The 26,051-nt window shown below is 41.8% G+C and overlaps 1 protein-coding gene across 3 annotated transcripts in view; it reads right to left on the bottom strand.

Moving 5' to 3' along the window:
• The window catches only part of MAPRE2 (microtubule associated protein RP/EB family member 2), a 162,850-nt gene that overhangs the window by 76,418 nt on the left and 60,381 nt on the right, over positions 1 to 26,051 (bottom strand). Inside the window, exon 1 of one of the 3 annotated variants that reach the window (XM_019930418.3) lies at positions 24,493 to 24,759. The exons of the other annotated variants lie outside the window; for them this stretch is intronic. Coding sequence (XP_019785977.1) covers positions 24,493 to 24,611 — 119 coding nt within the window. The 5' untranslated portion in view covers positions 24,612 to 24,759. Of the gene's footprint in view, positions 1 to 24,492; positions 24,760 to 26,051 lie in introns of those variants that run through there. 3 annotated transcript variants of the gene reach the window in all.

Genomic DNA, 26,051 nt, shown 5'->3' with positions numbered 1-26,051 from the left:
TCTCTTTCTGATACTTCATTATTAGTGTAAAAAAGCACAACAGATTTCTGTATATAAATCTTGTATCCTGATACCTTGCTGAATTTGTTTATCAGTTCTAATAGTTTTTGTGTGGAGTCTTTAGGGTTTTCTATAGAGAGTTTCATGTCATCTGCATATAATGACAATTGTATCACTTCCCTTCCAATTGGACTTTTATTTCTTTTTCTTGTCCAACTGCTGTGGCTAGGCCTTCCAATACTATGTTGAATAGAAGTGGTGAGAGTGGGCACCTTGCCTTGTTCCAGAATTTAGTGGAAAGGTTTTCAGCTTTTCACTGTTGAGTGTCATGTTGGCTGTGGGTTTGTCATAAATAGCTTCTATTATGTTGAAATACGTTCCCTCTATACCCATTTAGGTGAGAGTTTTTATCATGAATGGATGTTGAATTTCATCAAATACTTTCCCTGCATCTATTGAAATGATCATGTGGTTTTTGTCTTTTCTTTTGTTGATGTGGTGTATCACACTAATTGATTTGCACATGTTGAACCATCCTCATGACCCTAGGATGAATCCAACTTGATCATGGTGTATGATCCTTTTCATGTGTTGTTGGATCCAGTTTGCTAATATATTGTTGAGGATTTCCTCATCTACATTCATCAAAGATATTGGCCTGTAATTTTCTTTTTTGGTAGTGTCTTTGTCTGGTTTTGGCATCAGGGTGATGGTGGTTTCATAGAATGACTTAGGGAGTGTTCCCTCTTCTTCAGTCTTTTGGAAGAACCTGTGAAGGATCAGTATAAGTTCTTTTTTGCATGTTTGGTAGAATTCCCCAGTGAAGACATCTGGTCCTGGACTTGTGTTTTCAGGGAGTTTTTTAAATTACAGATTCTATTTAACTTCTAGTGATCGGTCTGTGCAAATTATCTACTTCTTCTTGATTCAGTTTGGGTGAGCTGTATGTTTCTAGAAACTTGTCCATTTCTTCTAGGTTGTCCAATCTGGTGGCATATAATTGTTCATACTATTCTCTTATGATTTTTTGTATTTCTGCAGTATTGGTTGTTATTTCTCCTCTTTCATTTCTTATTTTGTTTATTTGAATCCTCTCTCTTTTCTTCTATTCATTCTTGATTTATTAGCTAGAATAATTCTACAAACAGAAATTTGCCCTTTGAGATACTGAGCATATAGGAAAGGCAAGATAGATGCCCGATTCTTTCCTTTTATTTACAGATTTTCAAAACAATGAGGTAAGTTCCTAATATTCTCCAAACACGACCAATGAGGTTTTTATTTTTTAAGTGTAATTATGAACTCATGGATTTAAACACATTTGATACGTTTCAATCCAATGCAGTTTATGCCTTTATTCAAACTGGTTTCTAGGTTCTTTTGAGAAGATCCTAGTAGTCTTTGCTAACTTCCCTGCTTTCTGGTATGACAAAATGCTTCAGGCTTGACTTGTACCTTTGCTGCCTTAGACCTAAAACCAGTCATTTCTCCAAGGATTCCTTATTCCTTTGGTCACAAATGGTATTTAGAGATAATATTTTTAAGCAGGACTATATAGGACAGAAAAATCTAGTCTTACGGGTTTTACACAAAAATCTATACATTTATGAAACAGTTGTGTTTGGAATTCTTATTAATCCTAAAGCAACAAAAATCTGCTTTTTACTTAAAGTGCTAAGTAAAGATTTTATTATTATTATTATTATTTTTTAATTGTTAACATGTTTTAATTTCTCGATTTTTCTACATATTGCTTTGCCTACTTTTTTTTTTTAAACATCTTTATTGGGGCATAATTGCTTTACAATGGTGTGTTAGTTTCTGCTTTATAACAAAGTGAATCAGTTATACATATACATATGTTCCCATATCTCTTCCCTCTTGTGTCTCCCTCCCTCCCACCCTCCCTATCCCACCCCTCCAGGCGGTCACATATAGGTATAAAAATAAATATCCACCCATCCCCAGAAGCACCCTTGTCTCTAGATTCTCTTGCCCTGAAGATCTAAAAAAACTCATGTCACTGACATCCCAGATAATGTGACTACTGCTTTTCCATAACATTATTAAAAGGTTTTTCATTTTTTGGTTAATAACTTCCACTGTTTTCTTTAGTCTATCACTTAGTAAACAAAACCATTTGCTTTTAGTTACTAGTCAATTTTTAAAATCAACTATGTATATTACATAAAACCTCAGAAAAAAATTCAAAATTTTAAGTGTTTTGGACAGTCTGGTATAATTTTCACATACTGGCATAACTTTTGGCAGTTCGCGTACTTTTCTAATGGCTTTGCCTATAGGCAGTAGTGAGAAGCTTTTGCTTTACCAGGCGATGTATTGATGGAGGAGGAGGCACCAAGGCCCAGAATTGTGCCAGATGGCATTAAGCCAAGTTGGGATGAAATTTTTGCTCTAGATGACTTAAAAACAAAACTAAGCGCAAAGTGGGACAGACACAATCAGATCTGTGTTTTAGAAAGATAATCCATATATAAGTGAGTAAAGATGTTCTGTGGTTAAATAGAAAGAAAGGTACAACCAAAGGGCAGGTAGAAGAGTTATGATAGCTTTTAAAAAATCCATAAGAACAAGGAAGCAAGTCATTTGCTGCAGGTTCTGTCGATGAATCACACTCTTTTCTGCACCTTTATTGACAACGTTCACCAAAGGACAACAATCCTTTCATATCAAGACAGTCGGCTCACAACAGCAAGCAAAGCATTATCTGCCTTCAAGGAGCTCATTAAGATGACCAGGTAAACAGTGGAATAGCACCTGATTTTTGCTTTATGAATACTCCAGTTAATTAGTTACTAGACTCACCACTCTAACCTCTACCACATCCCCATCTCCATCTGACACAACTGCAATCCCTAGAAACCCTGCAGTAAAAACAACCATTGTTAAGGGACCTGTGGGAAAACTAGGATAGAGGACAGAGTAAGGGTGAACCAGTCAAGGTTAGGAACAGTTCCTTACATTTTCTAAAATAAAACATTAACAACACATTAAACAGATTTCCATACCTACTTCAAATTAACAGCAATGGACTCAACACAGTTAATTTCTATTTACCATCCATGCTGATTAGAATATTCTTATCATCGATCTTGCTCCGAATTTTACCAAGATACTTCTAAATTCATTTCACTTTGTGGTTATATCTCACTCCCTTTATTAGTTCCCCATCCAAATGTGTGGCACCTTCAGGTTTTAGGAGGGAGAGCTGAGTCCTGATTCTCTCTCTGCGGAGAGGGAAGTGCTCTTCCCAACCTCTAGTAAGTCAGGGGGCAGCTAACGTGGAAAAAGAATTCTATTCCTGCTCTGCCCATCCACTTTTTTCTCCCCCTAATTCCTTCAGAAAAAAGAAAACTTTTTCTTTCTACAGGTGCAACTTCAATACCTTCAAGCCTAAATTATTCAAGTTGACTCAACAGTTTGTAGAAGAAAATTTGTATTTTTCTAAATGTTAAACTCAGGGTTGGTGGAGTTTAACAGTCTTAGCTCTTCTGTAGATATCCACTAGAATCTGAAGATTTCCTTATAATTTCCTGGATGTCAACCTATATTACAATATAAAGGTGAAAGTACTGGTCCCTGCTTATTCTTCAGAAGTGTTGTGTGGATAACAAAAGGAAGTTTTCTATCATTTTAGAGTTAAAGTGATTCCATGCTTCCGTTTTGATTCTTGAAAAAATCCCATGAGGGGAGCCGGTCAGGAACTGTATTCTTCCCTGACAAATGTGGATTCCTAGTCCTTTTGAAGGTATGAATTAAAACACTTTGAAATATTAATTTTTTTAAAATGTACTGAGTAATTTCCAGAGACTCAGGCAAGCAAAGTAAGTGGCTACGAAAGGTAAGGTAATACCGAATGCTACAGAATAAGGAGCCAATGCACTGTGCATGGTTTATTCTGTTTGGATCTTCAGCGTTATATCTTCCACAGAAATAACTGTTTATTCTTCGATGACCTGACATCTGTTCTTTAGAACAAGCATTTCTCTCATTGTCATCCTTGTAAAAAAGGAAGTCAAAGCACTGTCCTCTTATTTGTGGCTTTCAGTCGGAACTTTAACCAGATCACTATGTGTTTAAAACCTGGTAAGTACAAAAGCACTGAGAGCAGTAGGTAAGGGACAATTTTCTGGCATGTCAGTCTCTGGGTCACATATTTTGAAAATGGCATTGAAATTTTATTTTAAAATGAATTTGCACAGCAGAAATTTTACAAAATGAATTTGCATCCATTGCTTCTTCTTGAAAGTAAACCAATAATCAGCATATAGTTTACACAATTTCTGTGAATGTCCAAATACCTTTCTGGGAAGCTGGCACTCTCTCTCTCTCTTCTGGGAAGCTGGCTCTCTCTCTCTCCCTCTCTCTCTCTCTCTCTCTCTCTCTCTCTCTCTCTCTCTCTATATATATATATATATGTGTGTGTGTGTGTGTATATATATATATGTATGTATATATATTTTATTTTTACAAGTGAGAGAAACAAAAACACAGAAAAATGAAAATCCCTTCATACCTCGAGCAGGTGAAGTCGTATTTCTGGCTTGTCTGTGGATAGTGACCACTGACACATGTGACTTCAGAAAAAGGCCAGCCTCAGGCTGAGGGCCAGTGTGTTGATTTTGCCCCATTTCAATCTTGTATTCAGCACTTGGGGGTGCGGGCAGGAAACGTACGGCAAGTTTATGCCTTGCAGCAGTCGCTCAGCCATAGAAATGAGAAATTACATTTCTGCTACTGAAACAAAAGGAATTTTATGGACTGAGACTTGAGCTCGCCTACTGAACAAAGCCTGGATAAAGACTTGGCAAGCCCCGAACCGTGGAAACCAAAACATGGATTCTACCACCTTACTAGTCATGGGCCCCTAAACCAGTTACAAAATAGTCCACAGTTGTGTCCAAGAACAAACTGGGCAAGGTTTATTCATTATTCCAGAGGAGTGTCTCTTCAAAATGTAGCAGACACGTAAAATGTCATAGCTAGCATTATAGGTGCCCTTCAACTGGAATTATTTCTTATGTAATTCATTTCATCTCTCCGCCCCACCCTTACCAATAGACCACAGCCACACTGTGTACATTTAAGGGGAAACATGACTGATCACTCCATTTGGAGGAAAACGCAGTGTTTTTTCAGCAGGGCTCACAATAAACCAGGTGTCTCAGGACCCTGGCTCTGATGCTGTTTTGGGTGCGTGGCTGTAAGGAGAGGGGCTTGAGAAATTAATTTTGGGACTGAGGCATATGGAACCTATTTTGATTTTGATTTTTTTTTTCACAACTATCGTCTGAGTTTGCCAGAATTCCCAAGTTTAGACACGACCATCTGCAGAAGAACTGCCTTCCGTAAGTGGTTGACTTCTGTCTGCTGCTCTGTAAGTAGGCTCTGTTTGGCTTTGATTTACCCCAAACGCATTTTGAAGCTGAACCTTTAAAAGCCAACCCCCCCCGCTCCCCCACCCCACCCCACACACCCTGACTTAAGTTACTTTCTTTATTTCATTCCCTAAAGGAGTCTATACACAACTGGAAATTTCATGTTCAATATAAAATGTTCTGTAAATTCACCGCCCCCCCCATGGCAATATACTCTGTTCACACAATTTTGCGCTGACAACTGACAACTATACTCATGTCTGTGACCATCTTTCTTCTCTCTCTCTCATAACAATCTGTATTTTCACTGGGGGAAGTAATCCACCTCCACCAGCCTAAGACCGACACAGGCAATCTACCCTCTACCCAGTTACAAAACAAAGAACAGACTGGAAAGAGGTATGAAGAATAATGGCATTTTTCTTTCACCTGGGAAACACATCTTTGAGCTTGGGCACATAAGGATTTCTGAAGTCCATTAATCATCTATAATCTGAGTGGTTTCTTAAGTAACGTCTAAAGGTATCAATGCTTCGTAGGAAGCCATGTCCTGCTGACCAAAACGGCTCTGAAGTCTCCATATATGTCAGGGTGGAAAAGTACCTGTGAGTCACAAGAACACTTTCTTTACCAATCACTGGACTTACACTTGGTCTAGGTCAAGGCCTCACCTTTAATTCCCTTCCCACAGGGCTGTTCTTTGGTTCATATTTTTTAACATTGTCAAGGTTGGCCTGTTCCTACATACTAGGTAAAGGGAGGTGCATTATTTCAAACACACTCGTAAATGTGGCTTTTTACTCAGAAAGAAATTTGGGGGGGGGGTCATCCTAACAGAAATAGCCATTTTGCAAACACTTCTATGGACCCACAAGTATTATGATAAGAGTTTAAAAAGAGATCAAGACAATCACTGATCTAAAAATGAATTATTTCCTTCTCTTACAAGTGGCATCTTTCTAAAGTAACCTGTAAATATACACTGAAGAAAAGAAGTGTATATTCATACCCACTGATTAAATATGGAGACAAAGGAAGGAAGTCCAAAAGCTGTTCATCAACCTGAGGGGGGATGAAGAGATTGGGTCCCAATGGCAGACACTCACTTAAATGTCAGAGTTTTCCTCTGCAAAGCTTTGTAACAACAGAAATAGATTCTGCGTGAGTGTCTGCTTCCTGGCTCCCTCCTCACAAAAGGCTGATGTGAAATCCCTGTGGCTGTCCCTGATAATGAACTGGGCATCCGTTGGGAGTAACTGGTAAGTGTCCCCTGAACCAGAAACTTCTCCGCCTTTCAGCTGTGCATAATTCATTCTCCAGATTCAATACCGTGAGGGGGAGGATTTAAACATCTCACCAAAGAAAGAGTATCTCCAGATAATTCTCGATTCATCATTTGCTCTTTATTTGCGACCCAGAATATGGGGGCAGGGGGACAGTATTTGGTTGGGGAGGGAGATCAGGATGGAGGGAAGCTGGAGTCACAGAGGGTCTCTGAAAGACAAACACTGACAAGATGAAATCTCCCTGGAGAGACATTCTGGAAACTGTACTGAGTTTCATTGAAAATTGGGTATTAAGGCGTCCACTTAACTTGTGGAATAATTGATGGCTGCATGGACTCTAGGGCTGGGAGGGGAATTTCAGGGGTCATTTATTGTCTTCAGGTAATAATAACACACTTAAGCCACCGTGGGCAGATGTGCATCTGTTTTATTTTTACAGGGCTCTACGACTGTCTTACGGGATGAGACAGACAACGCAAAACGGACTCTTCCAGGCACCAACCCTCCCCAGAGAGCTCAGCGGGGGCAGAGGCCTGGGTGCAGTACTAACTTTAGACAAGGACAGCAGAGAAGCATCAAGATACACCCACAATTATAAAATGCATATATTTTATTAAAACACAGGATGTGAAATATACTCATTTTTCCTCGAAATTAGGCTATTCACCATTTAGAGCTAGTGAAGAAAACCAGTGTAAAAGAACTTTAATACTAAGCTGCTTAGAGAAACATTGCATAAAATATGAGTTTTATCAGAGGGCACATTAGCCTGCTCTTTATTCCAGGCTCTTCCAAGTGGCCTACCATTGCGACTATTAACGTGCCCTTCGTCAGCATCCACCGCTTGATGATAATGCTTTTAATTGTGGCGCAAAGCTCCATGTCGTCTCACAATCAGAGGTCCTGCCTCCAGCTAATCATTGCCGTCTCCCAGAGAGAATGAACAGAAAATAATACCCTTTTGCAGGGTGTCCATCCCATCTACCATTAACTGTTCCTTTTAAAAACAGAGATCAAGCTCCTTCCTGCCACACCACCAAGTATTCCAAGGACTATTTTTTAAAAACAGAATATGATTACAACAGATTTCTCCAACCGCCTGCAAAAGGAGACTCTCTAACTAGCCTTGAAAATCAACCTCCACTTAACAGCCTTGTGGATATCTGCGTGAACCCCACCAGGTACTATTCAGTCGGTGGCTCCTTACCTTGGCTACCCCCAATATTGTAAGGAGATGAAACAGAAATGCAATTTTCAAGATGGCATACACGTATAAGTATAACGGAGTCACTTTGCTGTACACCTGAAACTAACACAACATTGTAGATCAACTAGACTTCAATAAATTACAAAACAAAAAAACACTCCTGCATGGCTCCACCCCCTAAGGTCCAGAGAGTGGTTGTTTAGCTTGTCTGAGATTTTGAGGTCATGCTGAATGATGAAAGACATAGACGATTTGTGTTCATTTATTCAATGTGTTAAAATTGCATGCTAAGTAAAATATTAATTGATTTGTTAAAAAAAAAACCCAGCATATAAAGGGTTTGGGTTTTTAAATTCAGAATTAACAGTCAATTGCTACGGCCCTGAAATGACTTGGAAACTTGGCTCTTATCCAAGGAGTGAAGAAATTTGGGAATTCTAAAAGTTTTTTGTGGCATTCATAACATTCACGGACATGAATGAAATTCAACTGCGTATAACGGAAGCAAAAAGTTTAAAGCCATAAGCACACATACACATACACACACACACACACACACACACACACACACACACACACACGCCATATGGTCAGAAATGCAACTGATTATAACTGATTACATTTGCCTAAATGTCCATCTGTTTCAAACAGTGAGTGGCTTGGTCCATGCTCTGAAAATAACTTCAATGACCCAGAGCTCATTCCCATGCCACAGGCTTGGCTGGCCTCCTCAGGGCACCAACTTTTGCCCAGTCCCCCCGCCCCTCCTCAACTTGGCTCCGGGTACATCCACTCGATCTGGACCATATGCCTTCTGTTTAACTTTCCTAGCCCTACTTGGCCCTGTTCCTTCTCACCCTGACCTTAGCTCTCTCCCATGATCCTAAGTCATTTCCAGTCCCAAGCCTCCCCCACCCCGCATGACCTCGGGTCAACCCTTCAGGGCATGGGTGCTGCTGCCACCATGGTGGGCGGTCATGCTCAGTTGCTAATGCCCCCTGCATAAAACCAGGTGCGTAAGACGTAGCAGAAGAGTATGTGATGACTGCATGAACACACCACCAATACCAACCGGGTGGGGGGCAAATTTTGTTAGAAGTGTCCCCCACCTCCGGTTCTGAACTATTTTGTGCTCTCGGTGGTGCTGATTCCTCCTCAGGTACTTCTCATCCTCAGCTGTGTGACTTCCTGAAAACTTCGCGTAATAAAAAACAAATGAGGGATGACAGCTTCAACGCTGATCCTTAGGGATAATTGGGGCTCAAGGTCTTACGCGAAGGAAGGGGTCATTCCCAGCACTTGGCACCATGGGTTACATCTCACGCTTCAGGTTCAGCTCAAATGTCACCTTCTCAGCAAGCCCTCCCTGACCACACTCTAAAGTGGCCTCCTCCAGGTACTCCTCCACCACCTGTTCTTTCCTCTGTGATACTAACACAAGCTGTGATTATCCCGTTAGTTTACTGTCTGTCCGCTACCTCTTGCCCTAATGAAGTTAGCTCTATGAAGGCAGGTTCTTTATAGAATACATTTTGTTACCGTGTGTCTCCTATGTCTAGAGCAGTGCCTGGGACATAGTGGGTGCACAGTAAATAAAACCCGAATGGATGCATGTGAGGGAGAATTTCGTGGGGAGGAGAAAGTTACAGGGTTCCCAAAATCATGCCATGTAAGCCAACTGTCAATACACGTCTCTAGTGCTGTGTGAGATGGTCAGGTGAGGATAAATTAGGGTTGAGTGAACTAAAGGACTCTGGTGTCTGCTGTCTAAAAGAAAGAAGGGAGTAGAGAAACATGCCATTCTTCATGTCTCCAACACCAGGATGAAAAGCGCACTCACTATTTGTACACATTTCAGCTTCATGAGACCGCTGATCTGGCTTCTAACCCCAGAGCTACCACCAACCAGCTAGGCGAACTTGGGCACATGTGCCTAACCTCTTTGGATCTCCTTTCCTTCCCAGGAGTACGTAGTTAACACTCATCTTCTCATTTAGTCTTCACGACAATGCTATGCGACAGCTACTGCATTTCTGCCATGACGGAGGAGAAGGTACACAGACTCGGGGAGGGTTAGGCACTCGCCCAGTCACAGTTATTAAATGTAAGAGCTGGGATCTGGACCCAGGGCTGATTCCAGGAATCCTGCCCTCAACCAAGTCCGTTTCTGCTCTCGGGTTTTATGATGTCACGAGAGTAAGTGAGAAGAAGACAGACCTCCAAGTGTGAATACCACTGTGGCCTTGAATAAAAACCATTTTTCCTTTTTTAGTCCTCATTGTACATTTTCCCTTTAACCAAGATGACCTTTTAACATAAGTTTTCCTGAAGAAGAGCCTGAAATGGAGAGATGTGGGTAACTAGTTTTACTCAGTTTAATGCTGGGAATGAGTTTTGGCTCAAAAACCTGCCAGCTGTAACATAAGCCATGCTAATATTTTAGGAATCACCGCGTTTTGCATTTCTAGTTACTACGTATCTTGGACTCAAGTCTCTCAATTTTCTTTCTGTGGTAGCTTAGTCAAAATGGACAGAGACCACGTACACTATTACTGCTTATAATTTTTTTCAACTAATAAAAGGCTTCAGATTGATGTCTTGACTATGTGTTTAAAAAAACCAATTTCTTAAAAAACAAATACCAAACACAGATCTCTGGGTATCTCACTCTTAGAGACTGGTGCCTATCCAAAGGTCTGTATTTACACTGTGGCAAAATTCATTTTTAAATTTACGAGAACATTCTGAAACGGAAATGGAAACTGAAGTACCAATAAAATTAAGCCCAAAAGAAAAAGGGAAGTACAGGCCAGTGTTAAACTATGTCCCAGTGAATTTAACTCTAAAATGGACGATATACACCCACATACCCCCAGCCCTGTCCTTGCCACCCACTCTTCTTAATTCTTTCCTTAAACTTCTTAAATACCACCTTTAGTTGACAAGGTACTGATTGGCTTTGTACCTCAAACCCACTCCCCAACCCCAGAGGACATCCTGTGAATTACATCCAAGATGGCTGCAAGTCATGAGCACAGGAAATGGAAATTTCTGTCTAAGATTAGTCATGTTCAACCAAACTGGTGTAGCAGTGAGGAAATACTATCAAAACTTGGAGCACTATATCATCACCAGTTTCCCAGGCCATCATTCCCCAAACTTCCTTTCCCAGGTGAAATGATTCATTTAGGCCAGAGAATAAACTCCCCGCTATCTGCCTACAGTTCTACCCCAGAGTCAGTGTTCATCCTTCTTTCCCCTTCCCTGGTTTCCTGCTACTCTTGTCTGGGCAACCAAACACCAATCCTATCTGCCTTGTATTGGAGTATTAAAGTTTTGTTTGTTTGTCTGTTTTAAGCCAATAAACTCATTTACTATTTATTTATGAGAATGAAGAAAGGGCTGATAGACTTGCATCAAAATACCCAACAGCCCCTGACAAAAATCAGTTCACACACACACACACACACACACACACACACACACTCGCTCTTAACCTGCAGTACCTCTCCACTCTCCTATCTGCTGCCTTTTCACAGGTCAAAAGTTAAAACATTTCCAGCCATCAGTGTAAGAACACTATGATTCTCAAAAGGAAGTGCAGGTACTGAGCATGTGAGGAAAAAGTGGATAAGAACTGTGGCATGTTCAAACTGAATCAGGTACAGAAATACCAGAGGGGCAGATACACAGTCAGACCCTTGGGTTTAGGAAAGAGTTGGATGTATAGCAGTTACTTGAATTGAAGCCTCCTGTTTTGATTCTGCAGTTCTACGGTATGAGGCCCCCCAGGAGCAAAGGACAAAATTTAATATACTGTTGTAGTTTAACAAACGCGGGGGATTGTGGTCCCTGCTGAATTTGGAATGTTTTGTTAAACGTGGGATAAAGACAGAAAAATAACAGTTGATTGATGAGCACTCAGAAATTATTAAGGGAAAGGAAATTACTAATGAGAAGACTTTATGAACAACTTGACTAAATAGAGGTGTTACTAGAGACAGGAAAGTCTAAAGGCATTCGGGGAGTAAATGACGTGAGTTCCAGAGTGAATGTGTATGTTAAAAACTGACCAGTATTTGAGTCAATTTGAATGGATGAAATTTGGCAAAGTGCCTCCCCATCCTGCCCCCATGCCTAGTTTCTAGGTTCCTAAGATTAATTTAACTTAGAGACTTTAAAACATATTTTAAAAATGAATTTGAATTCAGCAACTGAGTATAATTGTAACTTTTTTTTTTTTTGCGGTACGCGGGCCTCTCACTGTTGTGGCCTCTCCCGTTGCGGAGCACAGGCTCCGGACGCGCAGGCTCAGCGGCCATGGCTCACGGGCCCAGCCACTCCGCGGCATGTGGGGTCTTCCTGGACCGGGGCACGAACCCGTGTCCCCTGCATCGGCAGGCGGACTCTCAACCACTGCGCCACCAGGGAAGCCCAACTGTAACTTGTGTGTGTGTGTGTGTGTGTGTGTGTGTGTGTGTGTGTTTCCCCAGACTTAAACCAAAGGTCTGATATTATACTGGTTGACCCAAAGTCGCAAAGACCTAGTTTACTTTACTTCAGTGTTAGTTATACTAAGCATAATAAACACAATTAATACCATAAAAATATGAATTGACTCTATATATTTTTGTGTATATATGCTACAAAGGATTAATTTCTATTTTAAATTAAGGTTAAAAAATCTCATAATAGTGTGATGAAGCAAAGAAAACAATTTCAAGGTAGAATGCTAGTTTAAAAAAACTACTATTTTTAAAAAGTAGATGTCAAAGTGCTATTTTTTTATTTTTAAAAATATTTTATATTAAAAAATCAGTACATTTTCACTAGAGAAAAAGTAGAAAATAAAGATAAAAATAAAATTAAAGACCTCTTTTATATGAGTGTGTGGGGTGTGTGTGTATTTTATACATGTACATTTATAAAAACAGTTATACACACACACATACACACACACACACACGCACACACACACAAATACGTACACTAGATTTAATAGTGTGCCCCCTGGAATTCACGTCCACTCGAAACCTCAGAATATGATCTTATTAGGAAAGAGAGTCTTTGCAGGTGTAATTAGATAAGATGACATTAGGGCCCTAAATTCAATGACTGGTGTCCTTATGAGAAGACCGTTTAGAGACCCAGAGAGACACAGATACACAGGGAAGGAAGTCATGTGATAAGAGAGCAGAGATTGAAGTGATGCGGCTACAAGCCAAGGGACACAGAGGGCAACCACGCAGAAGAGGAAAAGAATGAATTCCCTTCAGAGGGAGCAGAGCTCTTCCATCACCTTCGTTTCAGACTTCCAGCCTCCACAACTGTGAGAGAATATGTATCAAGCCACCTAGTTTGTGGAAATTTGTTATGGCAGCCCTAGGAAACCAATACAATGCACACGTATTTTTGTACTAATCAGCTTACTTCTCTTAACACATTTTGAACATTTTCCATATCTTCTTCATGTGTAGTACTTGCACTACATTTCATTGTTCAGATATACCATAATATACCCGATTCCAGATTTTATGTTAACATATTTAATTCCTAGAACTTCTAGTTTGGTCTAGTTTCCTCCCTTTTTCAGTTATTATTTCAGGACAACAGAACCAGCAGTCACTTAAATGCAAACAATGACCAAATCATTGTTGGCTCACATAAAAAGACCTGGACGTTCGTCTATGTCCTATAATTCTTTTTTTTTTTTTGTGGTATGCGGATCTCTCACTGTTGTGGCCTCTCCCGCCGCGGAGCACAGGCTCCGGATGCGCAGGCTCAGCGGCCATGGCTCACGGGCCCAGCTGCTCCGCGGCATGTGGGATCCTCCCGGACCGGGGCACGAACCCGTGTCCCCTGCATCGGCAGGCGGACTCTCAACCACTGCGCCACCAGGCAAGCCCAGGTCCTATAATTCTTTAGGTGATTTTGGAGCGAGGTTTAGTTGTTTGCTAGTTATTGTCCTTAAAGCCAAATGGACACCATCGGTTCTGGGCTCCCTTGTTAACAGGAAAGGAAGCAAGCAATCATCTTATAAAAAAAAAAGTCATGTTCTTGGCCATCGTAAACTAAGGGAATCACAGGATGTCCTGTTGAGTGGTATTTGGCTTCCTTTCATGGAACAACCTCAATTAAAGCAAAAAGAACACTTTCAACTCTCAACTGATCCTCGAGTGGCTATAACTTGCTCAGTCCTAAACAGAACACAGAAAATAATCATCCATGACCTAGACAGCAAGAGATTACTGCCATCATAGAAGCAGTAATTCAGCTGAAATCTGGCCTCACGGTTTTGCAATGAAATGAATAAGTGACAGATGAAAGAAGTTGCACTCGAAATCTACTAGTAGACCTATGGCGTTTGTGAAGTCACAAGTGACCTTTATTTTATAGTATCTTTGGGTTTTGAAACATATGTGGTTAAGAAATTTGGTTTTCAGCTGCAAAGATTCTGGAAGCCAAGCATTCCTACCCTTTCAAAAATCACAAGGGCCCTCAGCAGATCCTTTCAGGTAAACCTAGGACCTTACTGAGCTTTTGCTTCCCAGTTTCTAAACTCTACTTGAGGCAATTTCTCCTTAGGGGTTTTGAGAAGTCAGGAGCCAAACTGGCAACAACAACAGAAGTGCCAGATTAGACAGAATGAAAAGGAGTGAGCAAGATTTAAAAAAAAAAAAAAAAAAAAAAGGGCGGGGGAGGCATGTAATGCTTTGATTATCCTGGGCAAAATTTCGAAAGTATGAAAATGGCTCCTTGCTCTCTTTAAAGAAGAAAACGTTTCTACACACATTTTCCTTTTAAATTCAATAGCAGAAAGTTTCATACAGCGTTAAGGGAACACTCAATAGAAAGAAAAGAGTATCTACAGAATTACAGGGTTCTTCCCCACAGAGTTAAAAGAGCATCTCATATCTATCAAGGCCCCAAAGAAAACACAGCTCCAAAATTTAACTCTTTAATATAACTTTTTAAGTGGATTTAGTGGTTTTTCCCTGAGTTAATATAATGATCCTGTTATTATTTTGCAGTCTTTTTTAATAGAATCATTTAATATATATTTACTAAGAGCTGGACCTAATTGCTAGAAAAGGCAGTGGGGATAAAGAACACGTAGAAAAAACTATTCTTTTTCTTGAGAGGTATTATATTCAGGTTAAAAACACAAGACTCAAACCCATTAAAATCTAAGTCAAGACTATATTATAGTATCTAGGTTATACTTTTTATAATCCTCTTATAACAATAAACCAACTAATTTTTTTAAACAGGCAAAGCATCTGAACACACACTCCACTAAAGAATATACACAAATGGCCAATAAACACATAAAAGACACCGAACATCATTAATCATCAAAAAAACATAACTTAAAATCTCAACAGTATACCTGTACGCATCTGTAAGGATGGCCAAATTGAAAAGACTGACAATACCAAGTGCTGACAAGGATGTGAAGCCACTGGAACTCTCCTATGCTTCTGGTAGAAATGTGAAATGGTACAACCACATTGGACAACTATTTGCAGTTTCTTAAGTTTCTTAAACACCAATGATATTACCCAAACATTCCACTCCTAGATATTTACCTCAGAGAAATGAAAACATTTGCTCCACAAAGATTTATACATGAATATTCATAGAAGTTTTATTCATAATTGCCAAGAACTGGAATCAACCCAAATGTTCACAAGCTGGTAAATGATAAAATATGGTATAGCCATACAGTGGAATACTACTCAGCCACAAAAAGTAATGATGTGCTGGTAAACCCAACGTGGATGAATCTCAAAATCATTACGCCGAGTAAAAGAAGTCAGACACTAAAGAGTACAATTTGTATGATTCCATTTGTATAAAATGTAGTCTAATTTACAGGGACAGAAAGCAGAGCAGTGGTTGCCTGGGGCTGTGGACAGAAGACATATGAACCGCAAAGGGTACCAGGAATCTTTTGGGAGTGATGGCTTCAAAGGCATACATACCACCAATACTCATGGAATCATATACTTTAAATGGATACAGTTTACGGTATGTAAAATTAATTCTTAATAGAGTTGGTAAGGTGGGGGACAGCACAGTATAATTTGTTTGAATTTTTCCCAGACTGAATTTGAACTTTTAATGAACATCTGCTATGTGCCAAGTATTGTAACACGTACCGACGACACAAAGGTCATAGCTAATTATAAAGACAGGGTAAAAGGGTACATTGAAATTACAAGCAACAGTACTAGCTAACATTTTTAAAGGCATTTACTTTTGCACCATTCACTGCTTGGTATACTTTATATTCCGTATCTCATTTAAGTCCTCATTAAGAACTGTGAGGTTGATGCTATTATTATTTCCATTAGCACATTAGGAAAATGAGGCTTAGAGAGGCTAAAAAATTCACCCTGGATGAAACGGTTAGAAAGGGGTGGCAGAGTGTCTCAGGCCAGAGACCAAGCTTTGCCTGCTACCGCTCCCTGCTTCTCTGAGCAGCAATCTGGGACTTTGAGAGCCCCAGTTGGTCTTACTGGGGGGTACACTAAGTTTTGAATGGGAGGTGAGGTAGCAGTGACACTCATCACACAGCCTGCAATGCATGTTCACACTGACATCTTAAAGTCGGTGATATGACAATGCTATCTGCCTGTCAGAAATTCCAGGGAAAGACAAACCGGCTTCCCAAACACCAAACCTGCTTTTCCGTTTATTGTGTGTTGCCAGCCCCTCTAAGGGGTGTTGGAAAGACTTACAGGTCCCCATGCCTTCCTGTCCTCAGCCCCCTGCCTAGGCGGCTGATGACTCTCATCTCTTTTTCCTTCTCTCTGGAGAATACGTGCGGGAGGGACAGATGTACTAGGCCCCCAGAAACAGAAAGAGATGGGAAGCCAGGGGGGAAGGGGAGGGGCTGACACATCCACCCCAAGAAGCCCTCATCCTGCGCTCCCCTCTCCACCCCACGGCACCCACCAATCACTCCCTCTTCCGCTTCCTCCTTTTCTAGCAGAGACCTTGGCTCACGAGCCCCGCAAGCTTTCTACTTCGTGGCTGCCGCCGGTGAGCAGCAGGTCCCTATAGCTGGGATAATGTATTCAAAGCTCTCCTATTGTTTCTTCTTAATTGGTCAGTCTCCATGGGATCCACTCAGCCTTCACCCAGACGGGCGGGGGAGGGGCTGGTGAATGCAGATGGCCTGTTTCCTAGCTGGTGTCTAGCACGACCGCGGGGGGTCCCATCAAGGCCAGATATTGCTCAATAACTTCCATAAGGGGGCGAGTCAGACTCAGAGCTGGGGGCGGGAGGTGGGGCTTGGGGCAGAGGACAGCAGCAGAGTGGCTAAGAAATGGCCATAACCCGCAATCTCACATTTTTAAGGGCCCCTGCACAATACCTGACACACACCAGGTGCTCAATAAATGAGCAGAGAAACACCCAAAGCGGATACTGACAAAGAATCCTCACAGAAGATTATTTTGCAGTTAGTGCAAGATTCCTGTTGCATACTAAGCAGGCTGGCCGCATCACAAAAAAAGAACGATACCGATCACGCTCCGATGGCCTCTGGGGGAAAGGAAACAAAACATGGACTATGCATTGCTATGTGTGAAACCTCAAGGGGCGGATGCTGTGCGAGCACGTTTCATCTGTGATTTGCGACGTTTTAAAGGGCGGTACTTGCGTTAGGCAAATCTTTAATATCATCCATGTGACTTCAACAAGTCCATGATATTTTGAGATGCTTCCCAACACACTTCAGCACGTACAACTCACTGTTAAAAATCAAAACTCATTTAATTTTTAAAATGCTACTAAGGTGTTAAATGAAACACCATTGATTGATTAGGTAGTGCATTTACATAGTCGTAAGCTTTTTTTGTTAAACAAAGAAAGGTACCCAGGGACGGTCTGTACAGTTCCACTGCGATTAGTCTATATTCCTTCAGTTTCTCCATGCACATCAAGGAAATATGAATATATAAATTTTCTTTACATAAAAGTTAGAATACTGTACTATTTTAAACATAGTGATGGTCAGTACAAATATAAAACTTGGCGGATCAAAAGAGATAAGCCTTTTACTTTTCCCCAAGTGACTACCTTCCCACCACGTAGGTCACTCAACAATGCTCAAACCTGTGCCTTGGGGCTGTATAAAAACTTATACACAGAGGTCGTGGTAGGGAACACACACACTCAAACATAGCTTTTATTTACATGCGCCATTTCTAACAGCTTCTGAAAATTACAGGAGTGGTAATTTTGCCCTGGCCGAGCATCAGCACAAGAATCACAGAATTACTTTCTTGGGGTCAGAGGTACCTCTTCACCTCAGATTTCTTCCGTCAAGCACTGCCTTCCTGCCTGCTGTCCCCAATACTAGAGGCTTTTCAAGAAGGGGCTGTGCATGATTTATCTCTGAATTCAAGTGCCTGGCATGGAGCCTGGCGTACAGAAGGAACCCCGTAAGTTTGCTGAAAGAACAGATTCTTAGACTGCCGGAATTCTCGCTTAAATTTTGTTGTTGTTATTGTTGTTTGCAATACGCGGGCCTCTCACTGTTGTGGCCTCTCCCGTTGCGGAGCACAGGCTCCGGACGCGCAGGCTCAGCGGCCATGGCCCACGGGCCCAGCCGCTCCACAGCATGTGGGATCTTCCCGGACCGGGGCACGAACCCGTGTCCTCTGCATCGGCAGGTGGACTCTCAACCACTGCGCCACCAGGGAAGCCCTGGCTTAAATTTTAATACAACAATAATTGTGTAATTATTTAAAGAGTGGAAATTTAAAAGATTTTATTATTAATAACCTGAAAACACGTTTTGGCTTTCCAAAATGACAAAATGGAAGTAGACTGGGGTGGGGGAAGAGGAGCCCATGTTAGTGGCCGCGCCTTCTCCTGATTTGCTGAGCACCAAATGCAAACCTTGCGCGGACCCAGGCGGGCTCTTGCATGAGGGGAGACTACTGTTTGTAACCAAAGTAGAACTGTGAACCCAAGAACGACGCCCTGAGATGTCAATGCCGCTGGCATTTTTGACAAATTACCTCTCAGGGCTTTGCCAGGGTAGGCTCTCTTAAGAACAAAGAATTAATGTGTTATAAAAGAAAAATAAACACTACTTCTAGGAAAAATAAAACAGTGTGCCTCATAGGAAGAGCACTGTCATGTTACGGATGATGTAACAAGCACTGGCTATAAACCTCGGGACCAATTCTGTACGCAAGATCCCAAGTTTTACAGACTTCTGCCAATGCACACTCTATAACGCGTGCTCTTCATTTTCAAGTCTCTTGCCCTACTCCTCTTCTGTTCCACGTCATAACCCAAATCTGGCTCTTTGGGCACATTTTACCTGCCCGAAGCAAATGAGGTCTAGAAAAAAGACAAAGACTGAGCTCTAGTTACACTTCCTTTACTAGATACATTACACAAAAGCATCCATCACTAAAAGCAGCCATCAACTTGACCATCCCATGCATCTATCACCACCTTCCGCTCCTTTAGAAAAAACAAGATAACGCTTTAAGTAAGTCCTGGTTCAAGTGAGTAAAATTCGAATTAGCCTGGGGAGTTTGGGAGGATCAAAATAGTGTAAACTCTATACAACAGCCATCTCTTTAGCCCGGTAACTATGAAGTGGGCATCTGTAAATACAGAAGCCACCATCTGACCTAAGTACCAAACCCGTTATGGGAAGAAGTTGCCCTGACTGGTTCTACTGAGGGAAAGATGACTTGAGCCAGGAACATCTACCTACACTAGAGCTGGAGAGTTCTCTCTGCTAGAGCAAGCTAAGTATTCGCTAGGAATTCTGGGCTCTGCAGGGTGGGGCACTGGAGGATTCCATTTTCCTTTCAACTCTCACTGCAAAACGGGAGATCAATTCCAGCACGCACCTCTGTTTTTACTATGTTGTCTTCCAATTAATGTGCTTTCAATGGCTTTCTATTTTCAAGTCTGGTCACCTGCCTGCCTTCCAATGCTCCTGCCCTACTCTCCGCTTCTGCCCAATACGTGCCTTGCCAGGCCCATGAAAATTCTGATTCTAAAGTCTGCACTCTCTTTTCACCCAAATTGTTGGTCTCCACCAGTGTCTCTTAGCTCCCTACAGCACACTGGCCTGGAGGGTGTCTTTTTCTACTTTGAGTCACTGTGGGCTCAGGAAGCGCAATCCACTTTTGCTATCAGACCAAGCCAAACATTCACAACAAAGTAAACCTGTTACAAAATGAACAGCTCACACATCTGACTTTGAAATAGAACTCAAGGTCCTTGAAGGCACATCTGGCAGAGAGCTTGGCCAGAGTACGACTCTCAAGCGTTTGTCAAATTAATTCTCCAAGCCAAACGGAATATTTAGATTAGTCCTGATATTTCCCCCTCCGCTGACCTAAGGGATTATTCATTGCAGCTTCAAGAGGTCTCTGTATATACAGGAAAGATACTGCGTATGGAAATCAACCTCCTAAATTCAGAGGACCATCTCAAACCACTGTTCTACTAAGATAATGTACCGTAAAGAGATAAGACCAGTGACAACCACTGCTGAGCAGGGGTGAGCCTCTCACCAAGGGCACCAGGAAGACCATCCCCTTAGCAGACGCCCTGACAAAGGACCCTGAAAAGAAGTTCAAAAATTGGGCACCTAATAATCAAAGCATCAAGTACCCTTTAAAAATACTAAGAAAAATGTAAAGGACAAAAATCACTTTTTCAAAAACCTCCTATGACAGTAGTAAACCCAGATGATACTAATATATACATAATGGAGATGTATGAAGGAGACTTCTGCTGTCTGCAGCTCCTATTCAGGGGAATGTGATCTGAAGTCTACATTCTGGTTAAAGTGAGGCGTGTTGCAACAGCTTCTATTAAACAGAACACGCTTTCACAACTATCTTTTGTGCACATGCGTGTGCACACACACACACATTATTTCTTTTTGTTTTCCTTACCACGAGTTCATTTTTCAAAACTGGCAAAGTTGGATGTCAGAGCCAATGTTTTAGGCTTAAGTTTTCGTTGTGCTTTTCTTTACAGTCCATTGCCTGGGGCCAAGTAATTTATTATTATTTTTTTAAGTATTCAGAAACACATGCTACTGTAGTTGCGTGTTCTAACACTCATGTGGAACCAGTCCTCTGGACTTATACATTCATTCTTAAAAGCCTGGAGTATGCAAACAAAGATGCAGTGGGCAGAGGGCCAGTTAATAAATTTCATTTCCTACGAGCATCTGCATGAAACAGAGCTATAGAGAGTCGCCCCTCCCAGCAGAGCAAGAGCTCGACTTGTTCGCTCTGTGAATTAAACAGTCACCTCAGATGGCCCACACCACATTTATTTTTTAGGCAGCTCTTAAAATATATGGATTTCTATCGCTCATAAATGCAATGAGGAAGCTGGGCCTGAGAAGGCGATCACACAGGAGTGGACGTGAGCCGTGGAAACACGTCCAGTCAGCTCTGCTGAGCCATTTTTGCCCTTGCTCTTTTCAATTGAAATTGCTAATGGAAGGGTAATTTTCTAAAGGAAACTTGCTCTGCTAATCGAAGTGCACTCTGTTTCAATAATGATTTACCACCCCCTCTAGTTCAGTCTGTAAAAATGGGTTCTGTTTATACCAAGAGATACCTGGATCAAGATATCTGGGTTGTGAACCATATTTGATCCTTATTTATAAACAATCTCGTGCACATATTATGACAATAATGTCTCCTCCTGGGAAGAGTGACCACTTGCCCCCAGATGGGGCTGGAAAGAACAGTCTTGTTCTCTGGGTGTCTGCTTCTCCTCTCACCTGTGCTCCCAGCCAGGTGAGGGGTGTTCTTGTCCTGCAGTACCTGGAAGAGTCCCCTTTCAGTAATAACTGCGCTCATCTTATATCTACATACCTCTTAAGATGGTGTTTGTTTTAAATATTTGAAGTTAACTTCACAAAAACTTTTATAAGAATGTGATGAGAGAGTCTATATGTAATAAGAAAAGGTAGAAAATAAAGCCAAAGATTGAAGGACCTGCTGCGGCCCTACCTAGAAGTCAGTAAAGGAACCACAAAGAGAATTCCCTGTGATACTCCCAGGGCTCTCAGCTGACTCAGGCCCCTCCGTGGCACTCCAACAGAACTCTCAAGCTCACCTCATCGTTGGGAGCCAAAATGAACCTACAGCCAAAGTAAAACTTACGTGGTTAAATCTCTCCTCTGGCTTTCAAATTGCCTTCCAAGTTTCCTCAGCAATTAAATGGCAATATTACTCCAGCCTCAGGACGCCAAAATAATTATGGAACACTTCCTGGATAGAAAAACGTGTCACATTTTTCCTTCCCCTCCACCCCTCCAAAAAAATAAGTGGTAGTTATACTACGTTGGTCATCCACTTTGAAAGAAAAACAGACCAAGGAAAATATCAAGTGTGTCTGTCTCCATGTGCACTCTTTACATAACACAATACAAATGTAATTTTGGAGTCTTCTTTCATTTAACCTATGACATCTCTCACTATAGCATCCAATACTCCTATTATATTAAATACAAAGGTGATGATGCTCTTAGTGACTTAAGATTTTGCTCAGTCAGATCTTTATTCAAATTCAGTTTTGTTTTTCACATAATTTCAGGTACCATACAGGGACTCAGACAGCAAACTGGAAATAGTTCAGGAAATGGAAATAATAACTTGGACTGAATTTAAAAGGTGAATAAATTTTTATTTTAAAGCAATAATTCATCAACAAAAGGTAGCATTTAACCTTTCTACCAAATGATTTTTCCACTGCCATTGCAAGTTCGCTCATATGACTAATAAAACCCAACCAGGCGACCGCCTTCGTTCGGCCCATGTGGTAAAATTCGAACTCTGTCTTAAAAACAACTGCTACCTAAGTGCCAGAGGTGAAATCACTGAAGAAATATGGGCTTCAAATTTATCACCTATAAGAGCAGTTTAAATAAGTGCGGTTTAAAAGCAACTCAGAGTTTTTGTTTTTGTTTTTAAATTCTACTTTAAGCTTTGGAATGTCCAGAGAAAGGTGGAGAGAAGTAAAGGAGAGAAGGGACCCAAAGTTCCAGTCTCATGGGTCTCCAAAAGGAGAGTCCCAGAGGTTGTGGACCAATTTTGGTTTATATTAAGCAAATTTATATTAACCAATTTTGGTTTATATTAAGTGCTTGGTTTAACCAGCACTTGGAATCTCTAAGGATGCCATGTCAACATATTACTTGGAACCATAGGCATGAGATTTTGGTGACCTCATGGGCACAGCCAAAATTAACTCCCACTATTTATGTAACTGCCAGAGATGACAGGGCAAAGATTGCTTATAATTTTTTTTTTTTTCAGTCAGCTCATAGCATTTCTTTGGTCAAAGAGAGAGGATGTGGGGGTACTTTCGGCTCTATTTTTAAAATATGCAATATTTACACACACACAGACTAGTCTGCCCATAATACCATTTGAATGTTTAGATGAAGGCATTAAAAAAAAAAAGTTATTTCCTGTTGCTCGCTGAGAGGATGCATTTCAGAGGTATGTGCGCTCTGCCTCAAAGCAAAAGCATTGTTAGCGGTTATCAAGGTAACATTTAAAAATAACTACCCCAGTACAAAAGAACTTCAGAGGAAATATGAGCGAAGCTATCAGTCTCCCTTAAAGTCTGGCCTTGAGCTGCATTAGACTCTAGCTGCATTCTCCATTACATTGTTATCCTTATCAAACAATGCAAACAATTTTAATGAGCTTATCTACTAGAACATATTGCCAGATATGCTAATGTAAAAATGATGCCAACCGTACAGGCTGCCTCATTAATCAAAAGGCTCACAACACAATGACCAAGATCAGTCCCATCCTCAAATCAGACCTCAGCAAAATACCAGGAATTACCTTCCTACTGTAAATAAGAAGGGCGGGCTCCCCCACCCATGCGGAGGCCATAAACTCCTAAGAAAATGCATAACGGCACCCAGTTCTTTTCAGGTCCATTGCAGTCCAGTCTCTTTCTAATAAACCTTGGGTTCTATGGAGAAAATTTTGATGAATGTCTGACACCGTGACCTCTGCTGTCAATCCTTGCACCAATCAGCGAGCAGAATTCTTACAAAGCTCCATCAATCTGGCGGTTCAACATCACAGACTGCAGCTTAATCTAGAGGATTCCATCTTTCCTGCACACACGCACACCAGGGCAAGCGCAAACCTTTTCCTCACCATCCTCCTGGTTCCCTGTCTTCAGGCACAGCCTACCTCATGGTTCCTTTAAAATCTAAAAAGGAAGGAGGAAAGGAAGTGCTCCAGCCTGTCTCCCTTTGGAGAGGGGGAGAAAATTGCTTGCATTTTTAAATCAATGTGGAAGGAAAGAGATGGAGGGAGACCCCTTGCAGGCAGCAGACCTATTCACAAAATGCTTTCCATCTGCAATCGGGAAGCCTCCGTGCACACCCAACATGACACATGGAAACAGATAGCAAATAATCACAACCGCCTTTACAAACGCCCGTCTGCAGCCGGGTCCGGGGGCAGCGTCTGCTCCATTATATAACGGGCGGACTTCCGCGCGCCCGCCCGCCGCGGTCCCCCGCCCGGCGCCGCTCCCGTGCCAGCCCCATTACCTGTAGGAACGCTCCCCGCGCACTGTGTGCTTCCGGAAAGGAATGATGGTCCCGTTATCCTGGATGATGTCGTTGTTGTTCTCGCCATTTGGGGACAGGGTTTGGGTCGGCCCGGGCATTGGCGCACTCCCGAGGATGGAAACAAACCGCTGTGGGCTGGCTGGTGAGGAAGGTGGCTGCGTCTCGCCTTCCCGCTCGCCTGCTCCTCGCGCAGACCGCGCCTGCCGCCTGCTCGCTGCTCGCAGCTCCCTTCTCCTCTTCGGATCCCGCCCCGCCCTCTCGAGGCCCGCCCTCCCGGCTGCTGACGTCAAAGCGCCGGCAGCAGCACCCTGGTCACGTGGCCCGGCCCATCCCCATAGCAACCCGCTAACTCATCACCTCGTCTTGATTAGCGCTGGGCCCCGGCGTGACCACGCCAGCGGCTCCAAGCAGGCACCCGGGCAGGCCTACATCTGGCATGTAAAACCCCAGGCCACCCCCGGCCCCCCTCGCAGACTCGCCTGGGTCTGAAAACCAGCTCTTCCTCTAACCATTTCCTTTCCAACCCGAGCTCCCACTGCAGCTGTGTACACAAAAGAACGATTCAGGCAGAGGGGTGTGGGAGACCCTTTAACTCCTTCGACACCAAGTTCTTGTGTCATGAAAATTAAACTCCGTCTGGTTTCAGAAAAATATAAGACGACCTGGTAGCCTCCTTCTAGAAAGTATATCAGACTAAGGGGTTAAAACTTCCAGGTTCCTCCCCCATTCTCCAAACAGCAGCAGCCGCCTCCCGGAAAGTAGCCCCAAACCTGAAAAGCTAAGAGGAAGCTGCATTTCCTTCTAATCAATATACCTTTACGTTAATAATGAGAAGATCAAAGATTGCAAATTAAGAGATTTTCTGCACAAAAGAATCCCCAGAGTTAAAAAAAAAAAAAAGATAACCACCATTTTAGAACATCATGATTACACACGACCTCCCAATTCAAATTCTTATTCTGTCTCCTGATACACATAATTAAATCCTTGTCATGTATTTTATTTCCTTTGAATTAAACACGTGAACATCCAATTTAGTATTTGGAGGCTCTCAACATTCAAGCTGTTCTGTATCATTGCAATGGAGCTTTCAAATACATTGGCTAGGAGCCAGGTACTATTATTATTACCATCCCTATTTTAAAGATGAGTAAACTAGTGAGATTAAGCAACATGCTCAAGGTCACACAGCCAGGAAGTAGTGAACTGGAACTTCAAAATGACATGCTTTTATCAATGTGATTGGACAGTGGTGGTCTATGTTTAATGTGAACTCATAAATGTTATAGATCAAGGTAAGAATCAAGTACTTTATGTACTTCTCAACATGACCACTGTGAAAAGAGAGCCGTGAATAGAATTGCTAGTACTGTGCAAAGTGTATGGATTAGATTATAAATTCTGAACAGATTCCAGATGTGTCCAGTGCTTTCCTTCAGAAAGAAGAAGGGAGTTTGAAGGATTCTCTGCTTATCAAAAGTGGTCTCTGACCCTTTGTGGGGTGGGAAAGGAAGGAGAATTGGAATGTAAAAGACAGC

This window comes from Tursiops truncatus, chromosome 13, assembly GCF_011762595.2.
Source record: "Tursiops truncatus isolate mTurTru1 chromosome 13, mTurTru1.mat.Y, whole genome shotgun sequence".
Taxonomy (NCBI): Eukaryota; Metazoa; Chordata; class Mammalia; order Artiodactyla; family Delphinidae; genus Tursiops; species Tursiops truncatus.
Note: the sequence above shows the minus strand (reverse complement) of the source record. Positions and strands in the feature narration are given on the sequence as shown.